Source organism: Nestor notabilis, unplaced genomic scaffold (assembly GCF_000696875.1).
Source record: "Nestor notabilis isolate BGI_N333 unplaced genomic scaffold, ASM69687v1 scaffold25408, whole genome shotgun sequence".
NCBI classification, from domain to species: Eukaryota; Metazoa; Chordata; class Aves; order Psittaciformes; family Psittacidae; genus Nestor; species Nestor notabilis.
Window position 1 is genome coordinate 23,610 of NW_009941836.1, and position 16,266 is coordinate 39,875.

At 36.7% G+C, this 16,266-nt stretch overlaps 1 protein-coding gene across 1 annotated transcript in view; it reads right to left on the reverse strand.

Annotated features, from left to right (window-relative positions):
• KDM6A (lysine (K)-specific demethylase 6A) overlaps positions 1-16,266 on the reverse strand; it is a gene marked incomplete at its 3' end in the record, with an annotated part of 64,115 nt that overhangs the window by 21,368 nt on the left and 26,481 nt on the right. The window contains exons 5-13 of the mRNA XM_010021101.1: positions 14,425-14,518; positions 9,373-9,499; positions 6,646-6,744; positions 6,082-6,301; positions 5,385-5,519; positions 4,788-4,943; positions 4,054-4,149; positions 2,183-2,287; positions 1,187-1,582 (exon numbers count right to left, since the gene is read on the reverse strand). Of these exons, the coding sequence (XP_010019403.1) occupies positions 1,187-1,582; positions 2,183-2,287; positions 4,054-4,149; positions 4,788-4,943; positions 5,385-5,519; positions 6,082-6,301; positions 6,646-6,744; positions 9,373-9,499; positions 14,425-14,518 (1,428 nt within the window). The remainder of the gene's footprint in view (positions 1-1,186; positions 1,583-2,182; positions 2,288-4,053; positions 4,150-4,787; positions 4,944-5,384; positions 5,520-6,081; positions 6,302-6,645; positions 6,745-9,372; positions 9,500-14,424; positions 14,519-16,266) is intronic.

Below are 16,266 nucleotides of genomic sequence, written 5' to 3' on the forward strand. Positions count from 1 at the left end.
GCCAGGGCTGCGGCACCCTCAACTTCTTTGGGCAACCTGCTCCAGTGCCTCACCACCCTCACACTGAAGAATTTCTTTCTTATATCTAATCTAAATCTACCCTCTTTCATTTAAAACAGCTCCCCTTTCTCCTGCCACTAGATGCCCTTGTAGAAAGTCCCCCTCCAGATTTCTTACAGGCCACCTTCAGGCACTGGGAACTGCTCTAAGGTCTCCTCTGAGCATTCTCTTCTCCAGGCTGAACAACCCCAACTCTCTCAGCCTGTCTTACGAGAAGTGAAATATGCTCCAGTATTACCTCAGCCTTTGTTGTGGTGTATCTGCAGTTGAACATACATGTATGTCTTGTCTGTACCACAGCCCACTCTCAATTCTTCATCATTAAAGTAACAGGCAACATTAACTAAACAAGAAATTTATGCAGTTTTGAGGAAGAAAACAATACTGTATAAAACTGTATAACCCATCTGGTAAAAGTGAATTCAACCATTAGGACATCTTCCTATGGAACACCTTGTTACATCCACAAAGTATGTCTTGGAAGAAAGACATTTAGGCTGATAAAACCCTCTCCGTCTTCAAGTTCTAACCCACGCATACACAGAACGCCCTTAATTACACACTTTAATCTCTATGGGTTTTTACTGGAATTACAGTATTTTTTTGCAAGTAACTCTGCTTCGGAGATTTTTGGGTGTTTTATTTTTTGATTGCTAGATATTAATTTTGAAAGATCATACGAAAACAAAATATGGGTAATGATTACATCGTGACGACAGCATAATGTCAGAAATAACTATGACATTCAGTTTCCCATGAAATGTGCACATTCCTCCTACATGAAAAACGAAGTCACAACATTTCACATTAAAGAAGCACTAACAAAAAGACATACAAGTATTCCTTTTCAAAGAAACTTTCCTGCAAAGACAGGCAGCTGAGCAGTATGTAACTGCCCTCTGATATATCATCGTTTCTTTTAGACTGAAATTAGCTAATTTAATACACAGATTTTTAACAATAAAAAGTAATACTCAGGTTTAACCTAGTGTGTGTTTTTTTGCATCTAGGTCATCAGCTTTAGGAAGCAGAAAAATGCGTGTCTACAAATGAGAGACTTAAAACAGTGGTGATGTGCTTAACAAGCCTCCTTAGCATACTCTGTAAGCAAACTGAAATTGTATACCTGAGTGGAGTTAGATAGTTGGTTTTTCCACGGCTCCTCTGCGCTGCTGGTCAGGTTTGTGCGGTTATGAGGTAGAGAGAGTGCGTTTCGCTGCAGGTAAGGCACGTTTCCATTACTTCCACTTTCTGTTATGTGATTATTGCCTATCAAAATAGTGTCTGTACTACCCAGCGTTCTTGCTGTGTTGCAGGGAATAGGGCCTGCTGGAAAGGGTCCATTAGCCATAGGCTGCCCGGGGCAGGCGGGACGGATTCCACGCTGAGCGACATTAGGCACTCTGGTTAGAGCAACCTGCGGCTGCTGACCAGAGACAGAGTTTGTAGGCAGTGATGAATCAGCTGTTGGCCCATTAGGAATTCCAGTAGATCGTACCTGTGCAACTCCTGTTTGTCTCATCTAACGGAAGATGAACAAAGCACAAGAACGTTAGCTGTGGAATTTAAAAAGTAAAGATCATACAAGGTTTGTGTACTTTACTGCACTGATCAATTCCAATTTTATACTGATTTTAAGATCTTCAGAGTTGCTTTTGAGAAATAAGATGACTATCATGCTCACAAACGCATTGAGCGGATTTTAAGGTAAAGCTATCGGCATACTTTTCTTCTAGGCCCTTCAGTTTGATTGTTAACGTTTTACTGCTAAAGTTGGACACTAAGAGAGAGAAGAGTGAACAATGAGAGGAGGAGAGAGATTCTGTAATACATCTTACTACAATTATGTATTTTTCAAGTAAGACCACTTTTAAATGTGCCTGCTCACTTTAATTTGACAGTGTGGTTTGAAAACTTATACATTATCTGGTAGCCCTATAATAAAACACAGCCAAACCCATTAAATGTCAACCAGTAAACCACAATTAAAGATGACTTAACATAATGTAGTAAAGGGCATGAGAACTCTGTACAAGAGAAATTCTTCAAAATTCAGGAAACACAACAGACACACCATTACTGACTAAAGTTTTGTAGAAGAGAAAAATATTTTTGTTCTCACCTGCTGGTGTTGTTGCATCAAGACAAACTGACTCTCCAGCTGTTCCAGCATAAGTTTCTGTGCTGGATTTAGATTATTTCGGTTTGCACGCAGCTGTTCCAAGTGCTGAAAAAACAGCAATACAGTTCAGAATCATTAAAATTGCATGTGCCTTTTAATAACTTTCTTGCATACAATACTGAAAATTATCCATGAAGACAAGGCTTGTAAGGCTGAAAACATGATTGAGCTTTCTGTTACAGACTCAAACATCTTTCCACTCTGAAGTCCCTCTGCCGGGGACTGCAACGAATAAAGACTAATTTTGTATATATCTTTCTATATGATGGTGTGATGAAAACAGGGTCTCCATGCACCAGGTACATAGAAGCCTAAAACAGCGCTCTTCAGTTGTTACTTTGCTTTTTACAAAACGTCTAAATAGGGTAACAGGAATCAGAAAGGCTGACCTAGCACATACATCAGCAGAACCAAGCCTGTGTTTATCTCCAGTGCTATGGCTGCAGAGCCTTTGCAGGCTGCATTGTTCTTGCTGCCCACCAATTCTGTGAAACCAACACCCATCCCTCCTCTACCGGCATGTCGGAACCCCAGTAGTTACTGTGCAGCCATAGCCCTTTTCCCTTCTACTTTTGTTAGCTGAGCCATTTGGTGTTACGTCCCGTATCCTTCCAGCCTCTGAGCTGTCACTTTTAAAAGGTGGACTTCAAAGAGGCAGGAAAGATTTCATTCACTCTCTTCTTGCATCGTCTCTTCTTGGTTCTCCTATTCATATACACTGAACTTTGTCATGCAATTGCCAGCAAACCCAGTATACCATACCAAGACAGAGAAGCCTACTTAGATACTGCTTAGAGGAGAAATTGGATCTGAAAAAATGTGAAACTAAAAAGGGGGAAAAGTGATAGGATATAAAATAAATAAAGAAAAAGAATGAGAATGACTGGAGAGAGAGCTACAGAAGAGTGATCAGGGAGGACCAAAGGCATGTGGGAGATAGCGGGTGAAAAGGAGGGAAAGGAGAGGAAAATTATGCAGCATAATGAAGTCAGTACTGTTCAGACAGAGAAACAGCTAAAGAACTATACTGGAGTTGAGGGAAACACTGCTCAGTCAATCAGAATTCCTTCCGTCTCTGCACTGTGCTCCTGTCTATTTTTCCTTGCATTCAAAGCAGTATCTGTGATAAGAGTTTCCAGCTAGGCCTAATTTTCAGAATATGGAATTCTTGCTGAAGCTCACTGCAAGCCCTAATGAACTGAAGAGACAACAAAACATCGCAACAAAAAAATACCTGAAACAAGATTTAAAAAATAAAATCTAGCACTTCATATATTAGATGACACAAACCACAAAAAAGCAGTACCCGATTTCATTTGAATAACTGCATTTTGTATTATGTGCATGTTTGTTTACGCAATTTGACAGAAGAGGCTACCTCAGGGGAAAAAAAGGATATTACAACACTTCTACACCTCCTTCAATATCCCACACACTAACAGCAAGTAACAAGACTCACTTGGCACACAAGTGTGGCAATTTGCATATCTATCTTTAAAACATCAGAAGAAAAAAGAATTACTGTATGTTCTTACTTTATAAATTATAGAACTCATACAATATAAGCGTTCAGTTTCTGCTAGAGATCGCTTCTTTTACTACAGAAATAAAAATATTTATGACTTCTCCTCTCACACAGGGAAGCCATAAATAGTAGCACAACTGAACTGTACTGTGGGAATTATTTGGGATATATTTCACACTGAATTTCAGAAATGTGAAATAGAAAAATGTTCCAGATTTCTTTTCTTAAAAGGAAGACAGAAACAAAAAAAAAAATACATCAAAGCTTCTGAAGATCTTCAACGTACCTGTAATTTCTGTGGTGTCAAGCACCACGAATGAATTTGTTGCTGTACAGGAGGATGTGACACTGTATGGCCACTGCTCCAAACATCTGAAGTATTCTGAGAGAAAACATTACATTAAGATGTGTGACTATCAAAGGGTAAACATAACTTCTTTAACTAGCTAGATTTTATCTTACTTAAGAAAGAACTAGACAATGTTGCAAGAATAACAACATAAACGAAGAACATGCTAAAACATGCCAAGTTTCATTCTACCATTCCCATACAGTGTCACAGTAGTCAGAGGAAAGACTTAAATGATATCTAATATCTTAATAAAAAACAATCAAATCAAATTATGCAATTAATTTAAATGTACACTACTTTGAATACTTTTATCTACTGTAACATTATTACATGATGATGAAACACTTAATTCTAAATATAAGCAAAGGCAATAAACAGGATGACATGATCATCTCCCTCTCTATCATGAGACAACACTTTTTCACTTTTAAAATTATGATTGTAGTATAGTGCCACTGATCTGCATTGCCCTTATGCAGTTCTTGTCTGAACTGTAACCTGATAAAACACATCACTGAAAAATGTTTTTTAAAATTCCTAAAAACATTCCCCACCTTGATGCCAAAGGATTAAAATTTAAAGCACAAATTCTGTGCATGCTGCATTATTTTAATGCATATTGCCATATAATTTTGGTAGGGGGCTCTTGAGTTCATCAGAGTATATACCTTTGTTGGACTAGATGTTCTTTTCCTCTTGGCAGGACTGGTCAGGTCATCTACTTGGCTAGAAGGAATCATGTGTAGTGGCAAGGATTGCTGTGAAATTGGTGTTTGAGTGAGGCCTAGTACAGGTTCAGTATTTGGATGATGAGGTTTACAAGCCTAAGAATCACAGAAGGAAGACAAAAATATGGTTCTATATATTCTTAATTCTTTCCTTTAAATTATATCTTTTAACAGCCCACATATATTAAAAGGGCCGAGTAGATATTCTGAAGGTGATCTCAGTAACTGAAAAATCAGTTTCCATATGGTCATCAATGGAGGAATGTGTACCTTTGATGGGATAATTAAACCACTGCAGCATTTCTATTTAAGATGATATATTTTGAAATAATGAAAATCCACAAAGGTTCTAAATTGGTACCCCCATATCTCTCCCACATTACAGGGAGCTTCTTGATCTCATATCCCTTTGCAAATAAATCAAGGGCTTTTTATCAATAAAAGCCAGTCCTGTGCTCAAGAAAATAAGCTTGACCACTACCAATTGTAAAGAACCCTTAAAGCTGGGCACCTGCAGAACATAACCCAACTTCTCACCTGCTGTGCTGTGTTCATGGCACCCTGCCTGGAGGTAAGCTCTGCGGGGATTGGTAGGCTCCATGCCTCCTCAATACTAGGAAGTAATTTAGTTTTATTCTGTAGACTACCTTGTGGAAGGTTACACAACTGAGCCTAGGAAAAATTATGTAAAAAGCAAATTTAACACAAGCCTACTTTAGTAAGAGCAAGTCCATGAAATCTTCCTAAATGCTGTAGCTAATTATGTCTTAAAGAGAGGATAGATTTAAAATTTCGGATTTTAGAAAGGTGCTAAATATAAAGAGGGTAACCAGAATATAAACCTTTGTGAGAATCAGAACAAAGATGAGCTCTGGATTCAGAGGTCTCACAATTCCTTTTTTCTGAAATTGCAAACAAGAGTGAAAGATAGTGCGTGTGCATTCTCTCTCTACGTTATGAGAACTTAAAAATGTAGACAATACAAAGAAAAAAGCAAAGTGATGTAGAACAGTATGCTTTGATTAAATGTGCAAAATAGCGTTTATAAGGAATTAAGTTCCAATTAAAAATGGAAGAAATAAAATATTACAGGCTATGATATGCTTACAATACACATGAAAACAGGTTATACACACCACAAACGCTTTCAAGTTAAACTTGTGTGTTACTTCTCCCCTCCCCTCTGCCGTGTATTTGGAAGAGTACTGCCCGCTTCTGAAAACATTAGTTTTACCTGTAAATACTTTATCCGTGCTGCAAGTGCAGAGGTATTACTACAATTTTTGCTCCTAGTTGCATTTAAGTAGCATTTAATGGCATCCTGAGGCTGGTTGCAGGACTCATAGAGTGTGCCTAGGTCCATCCAGGCTGCAGCATGGCCATGGTCCAACTGTACAGCACAGATATAGGCCTGTAAAGCATCCATAGGCTGATTTTGCTGTTGATACAGCACACTGAATAGAAAGATTAGTGAAGTTGAGAATTAATAACAACATCAAGATACAAGCAAGTCAAATATACACACCCCCCTCAAAACCCTTAATAAACTTTGCCATTATATAAGCCATGGTAATAAGCATAAACAACACATAAAATCTTAATATGCGTTATTTTAAAAAATTGAGAAAGCAAATATAAATCAATTATTTAAACTTCAAATCAAACCAGTCTGACAACATGAAAGTATCAATAAAAAAGCTTTAGAGCCCCTCTGACACCATAAAAGAGTTAAAAAGCTGATACTCTTTACTTATATATATTAGCAGGGAATTACATCATTACCCTGTATCATTCTTACCCTATAGAACACCATGTATCTGCACTTGCTTCTGATTTATCAATAGATTGCCTATAAGATATAAAGGCATCCTGAACTTTCCCAATACTTGAATAGCACCTGGGAGAAGAAAAGAAGAACTTTGGTAATATTTAAACAAGGTAATCAATGAGGATGACTTACTAAGACTGATCTGATAAATGTTAAGTCATGCAAATACAGACTCATCTAGATGAACTCAAAACATTTGCTGTTTCTGAATGCCAGGCATAAGCAGACTCAAATATCTTAATCACATGTATTACTAATTATTTATTTCAAAAGTACACCGAAACTGCTTAAACCCTAGATTCCTGCATCTGTAAGGAAAACAGAGTCATACCATAATTTAAAAACTTACATTTCTCTCATTTGTGGTAACTTATCAACCAGTAAGAACACTATCTACTGATAGCATTACAAAGAAACAATTAAGTTACCTACTTCATCAAACAAATGGTTAGGAAACTTCATGTTCTACAAGAAATATTTCAGAATTATTAAGTGATACTGACCAACTGAGTCAGGATGGTTCCTGACTGCCTGGGAAGCTTTCTATGTGCATTTCTCACATCCCAATGTGAACAGCAAACCAGTTAGTTTTACTGCATATATAAAGCATGACATTTTGTAAAGAATCTTGCTGTTCTCTATTTTTTCATAATTTCTTGATTATTTTTCACACTCAAAATCAAAGTTATTCTGTTATTATCAGCAGAAATATCAGAACTCTAAAGAGAACTACAATTATAACACATGCAATAATACCTACCTTTTTAAAATTAAAAGCTTCAAATAAATACAATATTACAAATACATATATATTTACTAGTTTAATCTACAACAGCTCTGCTTCTTATATTGCTTGTAATAAATTTTCCTGCTGGAAGAAGAACTGATAAATTCCAAAACACAAAAATAACAATAGGAAATTTTCTTTCCATAGAAAATAAATCCCAACAGAATAGAAGAGGCAAAGGTTTGTCAAGCATGCTACCCTTTTTCATGTATTCTTGAGGTATGCTAGGAAAGGAATACAATGAAATCTAGCAGTACTTCACCTAAAAGCATCCATTAAGTCTGAACACAATGTTTCAGAAGATCATTTTAATCACAATCTAATGTGAGTTCCAATATACCTGTTTCAATCTGTCTGCTTATCAGATACATGAAGACTCTGATTAGGACAGCACTATCATTAAGTGCCCCACAAAACTTAAAACAAGGTGATGGATTTTTTTCAGTGGGAGAGGGGGATGGTGGTGGTATATTTTTAAGTAGCTTTAAACCAACTTGCCATCCAGTTTGGACAACCAGCAGAGAGAGGAAGGAAACACAAAGGAATACGTGAGGAGAGAAAAAGAGTGAATGCACAACCCTCTTCCTTTCCTCTTCTGACAGACTATGGCCAAGAAGAATACGGCACAGAAACATTTTTGCTCTAGTGCCCCCTGTAAAGTATAAGAGATGCTTCCACTAGATTTTCACCCCCACCTCCTGTGTTTGTAATATTTTCCTGTGTTTGCAATAATCCCCCTTGTTTGTATGGTTCTTGGTTTCACGCTGACCACATGACAGCTGTGGCACGATAAGAGCAGGAGCATGGCAGCTGCACACGTAGTTCATGGAGTCTTGGATCCATCCTGCTGCTATTTAAGAACTCAACTAGCTCAAGGCACATGAGACGGGATCACTGGGAAAAAAGCAGGATGTCAGCCCAGTGGATAGCAGGATAAGCCACATGATGCCTGGCTCATTTTCCCTTTTCCCTCCACACCTGATGTAGCTCTCTGCCCTTCAGGCTCAATCCTCCCTTAGCCTGCAGGCAGCAGGTGGAAGAGCCCTGTCTTACAGAAACAGCTGGTGGAATATAATTAGGATAACAAGAACCTCCAAGGAAGTCAGCGGGAAGATATTGAGGTTAGGATATTAATTTTATTTTTGCAAAACTCCTTTCTAAAGTATTTCTTAACAGAACTGACCTGTTCAACATATGGACTTGAACTGCCCTCAAAGATCTCTCCAGAACTTGAATATTTCAAGAGTTACTGCTGGTTTGTGTAAAGCAGTCTATTTTCTTAAAAAGAAGACCAAGAAAAACCACCACATTTTTATGGTTTACATCTTGGAATTAAGTTAATTCTCAAGTAAAAATACTGTCTGACAGTAAAAATTAATACAGCACTTGAATAGGTAATAGAATGGATCAATCTGAGCTAACTTGGCCTGATACTTAGTAGCAATAAATGCTGTTTAAAAATGCACGTGTACCTGGGAAAATATTTGTAGTTTAGTGCAAAAAATGACTGAGATAGAAGGGAGATTCTGAGAAAATAAAGAGAGAAAGAATTGTGGAAAAGCACCAACATTTACAGATCATTGACCAAAAAAGAGAGAATAGGAGACATGGTAAGAGGAGGAACAGGTAAAACCAGCAGAGCAGATCCAGATTACTGTAAATGTGTAGACTGAATAATAACTACAAAAAAGCAGGACCACTTGGGTAACATATTTATCCCAAATATGTTAGCACCTTGTCTTTTTAGACACCTTCCAGAAAACTAGACTTCAGTAGATACATACATCCTTTCCCTTCATTTTTCCTCTGAAAGTATTCAGAAGAAAAACAACATAAGATACTTACAACACAAGTATCCTCAAAAAAAAATGACAAATATAGTTACAGCGCCTATAAAGTTCATTGCTCACCTTCCAAGGAAATACCAGGATTGACCAGAATTTGGATCTGCTTCTAGAGATTTCTGGAGATACTGTATAGCATAGCTTTCCTTGGTTGCCTTGTCTCCAAGCTGATCCACGGTGTGATGCATCCAGCCTACAAAAAGAATTCATAAATGCAGAAGTGAAATTCCCGAAGATAATCTAACATTTTGGCACAGCAGGATATTCTTAGCATTAGTTCCTCTTTAAAAACAGAAATACCAATCAAGAATACCATTTCCATGTAATATTAGAAGGGAAACTCTTAAAGTTTTGAAGTTCTATACTAAAATTACAGGACCAAAGGACCCCAAGTTAAAATTACTTTCAGGTTCTTTTAAAGCATGTTGGGGTTTTTTTGTTGTTGTTGTTTGAATATTTTTTCCATGAGGTTAGTAGCACAATAATGAACTGCTCAGTCTTCTACTATAGAATTCTCAAAATGCTAACTCTTTCCTCCGTGAACACAGCTACCTGCCCTGTCATTGCAAAAAATGCCACCGCTCTCCCTGTCATGCACATCAATTATCTGTAAATTATGTTCAGTTTACTCCTTTTCTTCTAAATCCTCGTATTTATCCAATTTCTACATTTAGACAATTCCCCAACAGAACAGTGGTAAGAATTTTTTTTATCTCCACATTCAATCTTCATTGTTAAAACATCCTTTCCATTCACCTTGACAAATACAATTACCTCTCATCTACATAATAAATTCTGAATAGATAATTTTGTTTCCTCATCTAACCACACATAATTTTCTTTCACATGCCTTTTTTTTCTTTCAGTTGTCTCATTCCTTATGATGATTTATTCATCCCCACTTTAGATTTCCCACAATCCATGCTCCCGTATCATCTCTTACATCTCTACTCTACCACTGACTAGTTTCCACTTCAAATGAAGCACCTTCATCATCTTAAGGTGCTCCTCACCTTCCTCTCAGCTTAGATGGAATTACTTTAAGCAGCCACAAAATCATCTCACTGCCCTTTATGAGCAGAAAGGAAATCCTTCGTAGCAGTCAGCTGGCTTGCTGAAATCACTACATGCCACACTAGTCAGCAACGTCTTGCTGTTTGCTTAATTTCCATGTATTTGTCTTAACAATCCACTGCTTTCCAGCCACCATTTGTAAAATCTAAGATGTGACAATGGATTGCCCCAATGTTTTTACAGTGTCCTGCCAATAAACAGTCCCTTGTGGAACACTGTGATACCAATCTCACAAAATATCCAAGGTTACTTTTGTATGCAGTTTTAGTTACCTACAGAGTTGTATACACATCTGTACTATGTGCCCATTTAAAACCTCCGTCCGTTAAACTTCAGCACCCTAAGCTTGCCCTTTATGATACAGTCTAACCACATGAACAGATATTACCACTCGAAAGATCCAAATCAGATCTCATCTAAAACGCTAGACAAAGTAGGCAAGGCTGAGAACGGAACTGGTGAGTATTTGCAGCCTTACTTTACTCTTCATAATTAGACTGTATCTTAAATACTTCATTCTACCTGTTCTATACAGCTTATTTTTTATTCCATGGGCTTATAGTTTGTTAACAGTCACAGCAACACTTGTGCAAATGGAAGGCAAACTTCCAAACTTTAACAAATGAAAACTCAAAATCTATTGAACAACATTTGCCTAAGGTGTTTTAAGACGTATCACTTGGAAACTGTGGTCAGAAGCAGAAGTTTGAGTATTTCATGGACTGTCAGGTTAGGAGACAAGTGGTTACAGTACTGGAAAAAAAAAAAAAAAAGAGTACTTTATCTTGTCTGAAGATGGATCAAGTCAAAACCATACCCATCAGAAAAGAAAAAAGAAAAGGAGAGGAAAAAAACCCACAATAATTTTTGCAGAGATACATAACATACACTACTTTCACTCGTGGACTTCCTAAGCTGTGTTTTTGATTCAAATCCCAAGTAACTGAGGTTCTTAAGCATACAGAAAATACTCACGCTTCAAGAAAAAAAGGCTTATGTGAGGGTGGTTATTAGAATGCACATGTGTACATCAAGAACAAGTGTACTGGGTGCACTGCCAGGCAAAGCCTGAGATAAAGCTAATAGTTCAGGGATTATAAACAAGGGTATAAAAAGACATTAAAGAATTTCCTATATCTCTGGAAAGGCTGTGCCGTGATGCCTATTTTCTGTTTCATCAGAACCTTGCCGGATTGAAAAATAACATATTGTATCTTCAGGAGATCTTTACTGAGGTTTACTGACACAACTGAGAACTCATAATCCCTATCTAGTTTCGCTCCTGAAACAAGGGCTGCTTCCCGATTTTATCTTCCTGTGCGGGAAGGTGAAAGAAGCAAAAGCAAGAGAAAGCGTGGGGAAGAACAAACACAAGTTTTCTAGTAGACTAGCATAGGTAAAGGAAACTGGATCTCTCCTTTCCTCATGCATAAAATTAAGAATGTACAGAAGAATGATAACGGAAAACCCCTGGTAAGCTGTAGTTTCCTATTTGCAAGACCTAACTCAAACTCTCAACTAGCACATCGACTGCTCTTCCCATCTTGGGGACATTTTTAGCAGAACAAAACCACACATTTTTTCCATACTTCATAAGTGTGGAAAAAATGTGCTTCCCACACTCTTTTCCAGGTCTTTACAATCTAATTTGTAACAAATCCCTGTGTTGCTTCACCAAGAGGATGTGCTAGCCTAGCTGATGCTGCAGGGTTTTTCTATGCTTATCAATCACCCTCATACTGAACTTGTGGCAATTGCTTTTTCCCCAATAAACATCATCATCTCAGTCTCTGAAGAGATAAGCCTCTTCCCTATTTTAACATCTTATGATGTCTCATCTAGTTATATGGACAACACCTAGAAATGCCTCTAGTGGAAGATCACTGGAGAGTGCTTTGGGAACCTCAAAGCAGATGGCTACACTGTTCTTACACTCTTCCCTCAGCAAATACTGAATACAATTAGAGAAACAATACCAGGACAGATTTGATCTTCAGTCTCTAATTTCACGTAATTTTACGCAAGGTGGTGAACAGCGGTGTTGTCTGGAAAGCAAAAGAAATGGCACAAAAGAAGAAACAAACTGCTCTTATCCAACCATACAGATCTTACTGTTACGTCTACTTGAACTGGCCAGCATGCATCAGCTCAAATGGGTATGTATTTATCTGAGAATCATAGGGTTCTCTTCCACCCTCGTCTGTTTTGGAAACCAGCAACAGGAGCAAAGATTTTAATAATTCTCTCACAAGACATCTGAACTTGACTAAATTTCAACTCTGGCTAAATCAGCATTAACTAAGGAAAATAAACACAGGGTATTTTCATGCCAAAACAATTTTTCTGTTGGAGTTAAAAAAAAAACAAAACACCACTGAAAAATCACAACAGCAAAAAGAACCCCCTTGCACAACAAAACAAAAAATGCACAGTTCAACCTGGAAATACAAATATATTTTGACTGGCTTTTGCCAGTAGCATTCTGGCAGATGGCAGGTATTTTCTATTATTTTTTCTATGTAGCAGTCCACCACCCAGACCATGCTTCCTGAGGAGGTGTTTTTATTAGCAGCTGCTAGAGACTAAATCTGTGATAAATCTCATACTCTGATAAACACGACTGTTAACAGTGAAGAGCAAAAGAAATGGTATTATTCCCTAAATGCCCTGGTTAAGACCACTCTATCCTTCTATCTACATAGAAGTTACCCACACTACATAACTAGGTGACCTATGCCAATTGAATAAAAGGATTTAATCCAGTTTTTAGAGAACAGACAATTCTCAAAGTCACTGCCCCCTTATTGCTAGCACAGAGACCAAGACCTGTGGTAGGATTTTATGAATACAACCACGTGCCTTTGCTTCTACTGTGACAAATCACATTAAACAGAGTTGAAAAATCATTAATCGGCTACTTTGGGAAGCGTGTATTCCACAGACCATACATACAGCCTTTCTGGCTGAAACTCCTGACTATTTATACTAGGTGCCGTAATACCAAGTTAAAAAAAAAAAATGAAAGGGCATATTGAAATCAAAGCAACACTGCCGTGTGACAGCAAAAGGATCAGCACACCTAGAGTCCTGCAGCAAACTCCTCCAGTGTTTCGTTTGTGATAGCATACAGAAGACTCAAAAGCTAAACAAATCAGCCCACTCGAAAGCCATACACAACCTGTATTGCAAACAAAAGAAAGCATTGTGGCCATAATTTAGTGCCAGTTACTAATATAAATTAAATGACCACTATGTGAAGGGGGTAAAAAAAAAAAATTAAAAAAAAAAAAAAAAATGGGTATAAGCAGGCTAAATTAATATTCAGAATAATAAATCAGATGGAAGAACATGGAAAAAGTGAATGAAGAAGATTTGCACTGGGTTAAACAATTTTAACAAAATATTCTGAAAATACTTTTATAAGGCATATAGGACAAAAGTAATTTATTTTACCTACCCATTAGAAATTTTGGTCTAAAAATGATTTAACAGCTTTCTACCAATATGGAAAATGACAATTTTTTTTAAAAAAGATATTTTTTTTTCTTGTTATGCGTTTTCTTCTATAGAATCTAATGGTAAACTTTTTATTTACAGAATTAGGTTTTCATTACATACTCTAGTTAAAGAGAAAGGAAATGTAGATTTTTCATTTGCCATGTTCTTCTACTCTGCAACACAACATTTCGGTTTACTGCATACAGCCTGGCTATTCAGGGGCTCTTCTCAGAAAAGAACAGAGAGTAACAGAATCCTAACTGCTGCGCTCCTTCTGCGACAGACCACCCCCTCATTGCCCAAAACCTGTAATGCACATACTGTAGCAAGTCTAAGAGCTGTTTAATTTTGTAAGCTTAATTAAAATCTTTTCCTCCTCTCTTATTTACTTAATTATCTACTGTTATGAATTCTGTTTGGGGTGAAAATCTCACGTATCGTAATCAGTGTCTAAGACTCTCTTTGGAAATGGAGCCTTAAAAACACTGCTGAAGGCGAAGATGGAAAAAGGAAACACACAGAAAAATAGAAGTTAATTTTACATACCTAACTGCTGTAAGACAGTTGCTTTTACTTGTGCAGGAAGGTTTTCGATCTGCAAAAGCTGTTCATAAGCTTCCTTTGCAGAGTGATACTTTCTCTGCAAAAGGAAAAAAGTAAATAGATTAATCATAAAGCTTACAACAGATCACCAATAGCCACGATTTCACAGCACTGACAGCACACAAACACATTGACAAAAAATTCTATTTTTTTTGCATACAGTGCGTATGAAAGCTTTAATGAGTGACGTATATATGCTAAGAGAGTAACTTTCATAAATATAGTATTTAATATAAATTGACTACTAAAATAATTGAGGGAAAATTTGCAAATTATTAAATTTGGTCAAATCGTCATACATGCATTATACTTCTTAAACTAAAAATAAGTATACTGATTTTAAGGGGAGCGCTTGAATGTGAGCCTACATCTGAAATAAAACCCTACACAAATTCGTCTCAGAAAATTCCTAACAGAAATTAAGATCATCAGTAACTGCTGGCTGGTATAATTTTGCCTCTCTCCTTGCTTTGGTATATTTGAACTGCGTTTTCAACATATTTGTTGTCCTAGTAAGAGTCCCACAATATGTAGAATTAACACATATCCAAGGATTATACCTGGAGAATAAATGTATGGCATCTAACCATTTGCTATATAGTTTAAGTGTGCTTAAAGCATAGAAACATTCAATTCCTAACTCCTTACGTGAATAGGTCTTGATACAGAAAACATGTGTCCAGGTTGGGATCATGGTCTTTACTGACTTCTGGAACCCTATGAGCTGTTTTGTATATACTAAAGGTAAAGACTTCTCAACAGATGCATTTTTTAGAATGTCAGCATTTACCTTTGCGTTACCCTAACAATAACTGTTTAACAGTGAAAGTATTTTAAATGCTTAATTCTTCTGTTCCTCCTCTCCCACAAATGTCTAGAAGACATAAATGCTGAGGGTCTGCTGTTACTAAAAGGTTTGGAGTTTTTGTTGGTTTGGTTTTGGTTTGTTTATTTTTCTAAAAATTCTACACAGTTTTTTGAGAAAAATATGCTTTCAGGTAATTCAACATTAGACTTCATTCTGGCAAACAGATGAAGAACATACTATAACAAATGGGGACATCTAAACGCAAACGATCATTAGTTACATTTTTTTTATGCAAAGAATACACAGTACTGACTACTGCTGTTTTATAAGGGATGACTGGCAAGACTAAACAATATAAATACCTATTGGAAGTTAAAAATGTTGTTAGGTTCTTGATATCTCACAGTCACAAAAGACAACTCTGTTGATTTTATAACCCTTTTCTAGTCAGGAAAAAAAATTAAAGCAGCAATTACATACTTTCAAATGGAACAAGGGGAAGTTGGTAGAAAAGTTTTTTAATTGGTGTTCATGAAATGCAGACAACTGGTAAGAAAACAAATAATATAAATAAATAAAATATCCATGTCCAGCAAAATAAAAACAATCAGGAAAAAATTTTAAATTTAGCACTGGGAACATAATTTGTAGTTTATGACTATGAAGGATCAGCAAATGAACAGAAGTTCACTGTACAGCGTGACAGCAGTGGCAGCAATCCAGATGTCAAACAGATAAATATTAGTGCCTAATATTCACACTTTGAAAAAGATGTTTGCATGCTTGGGAGGATTCAGAAAGACCTATTAAAATAAGGCATGTTTTCCAGATCTAGGATATTTTTTACTTGTTATTTGTAGTATTATTTAGCCTTTAGAAATCTGCCTACATATATGCCTTAAAATATTACAGAAAACTGTCACAATGTTTACATTTGGTTTTATTTCATAGAATGGTTTGGTTTGGAAGGGACCTTA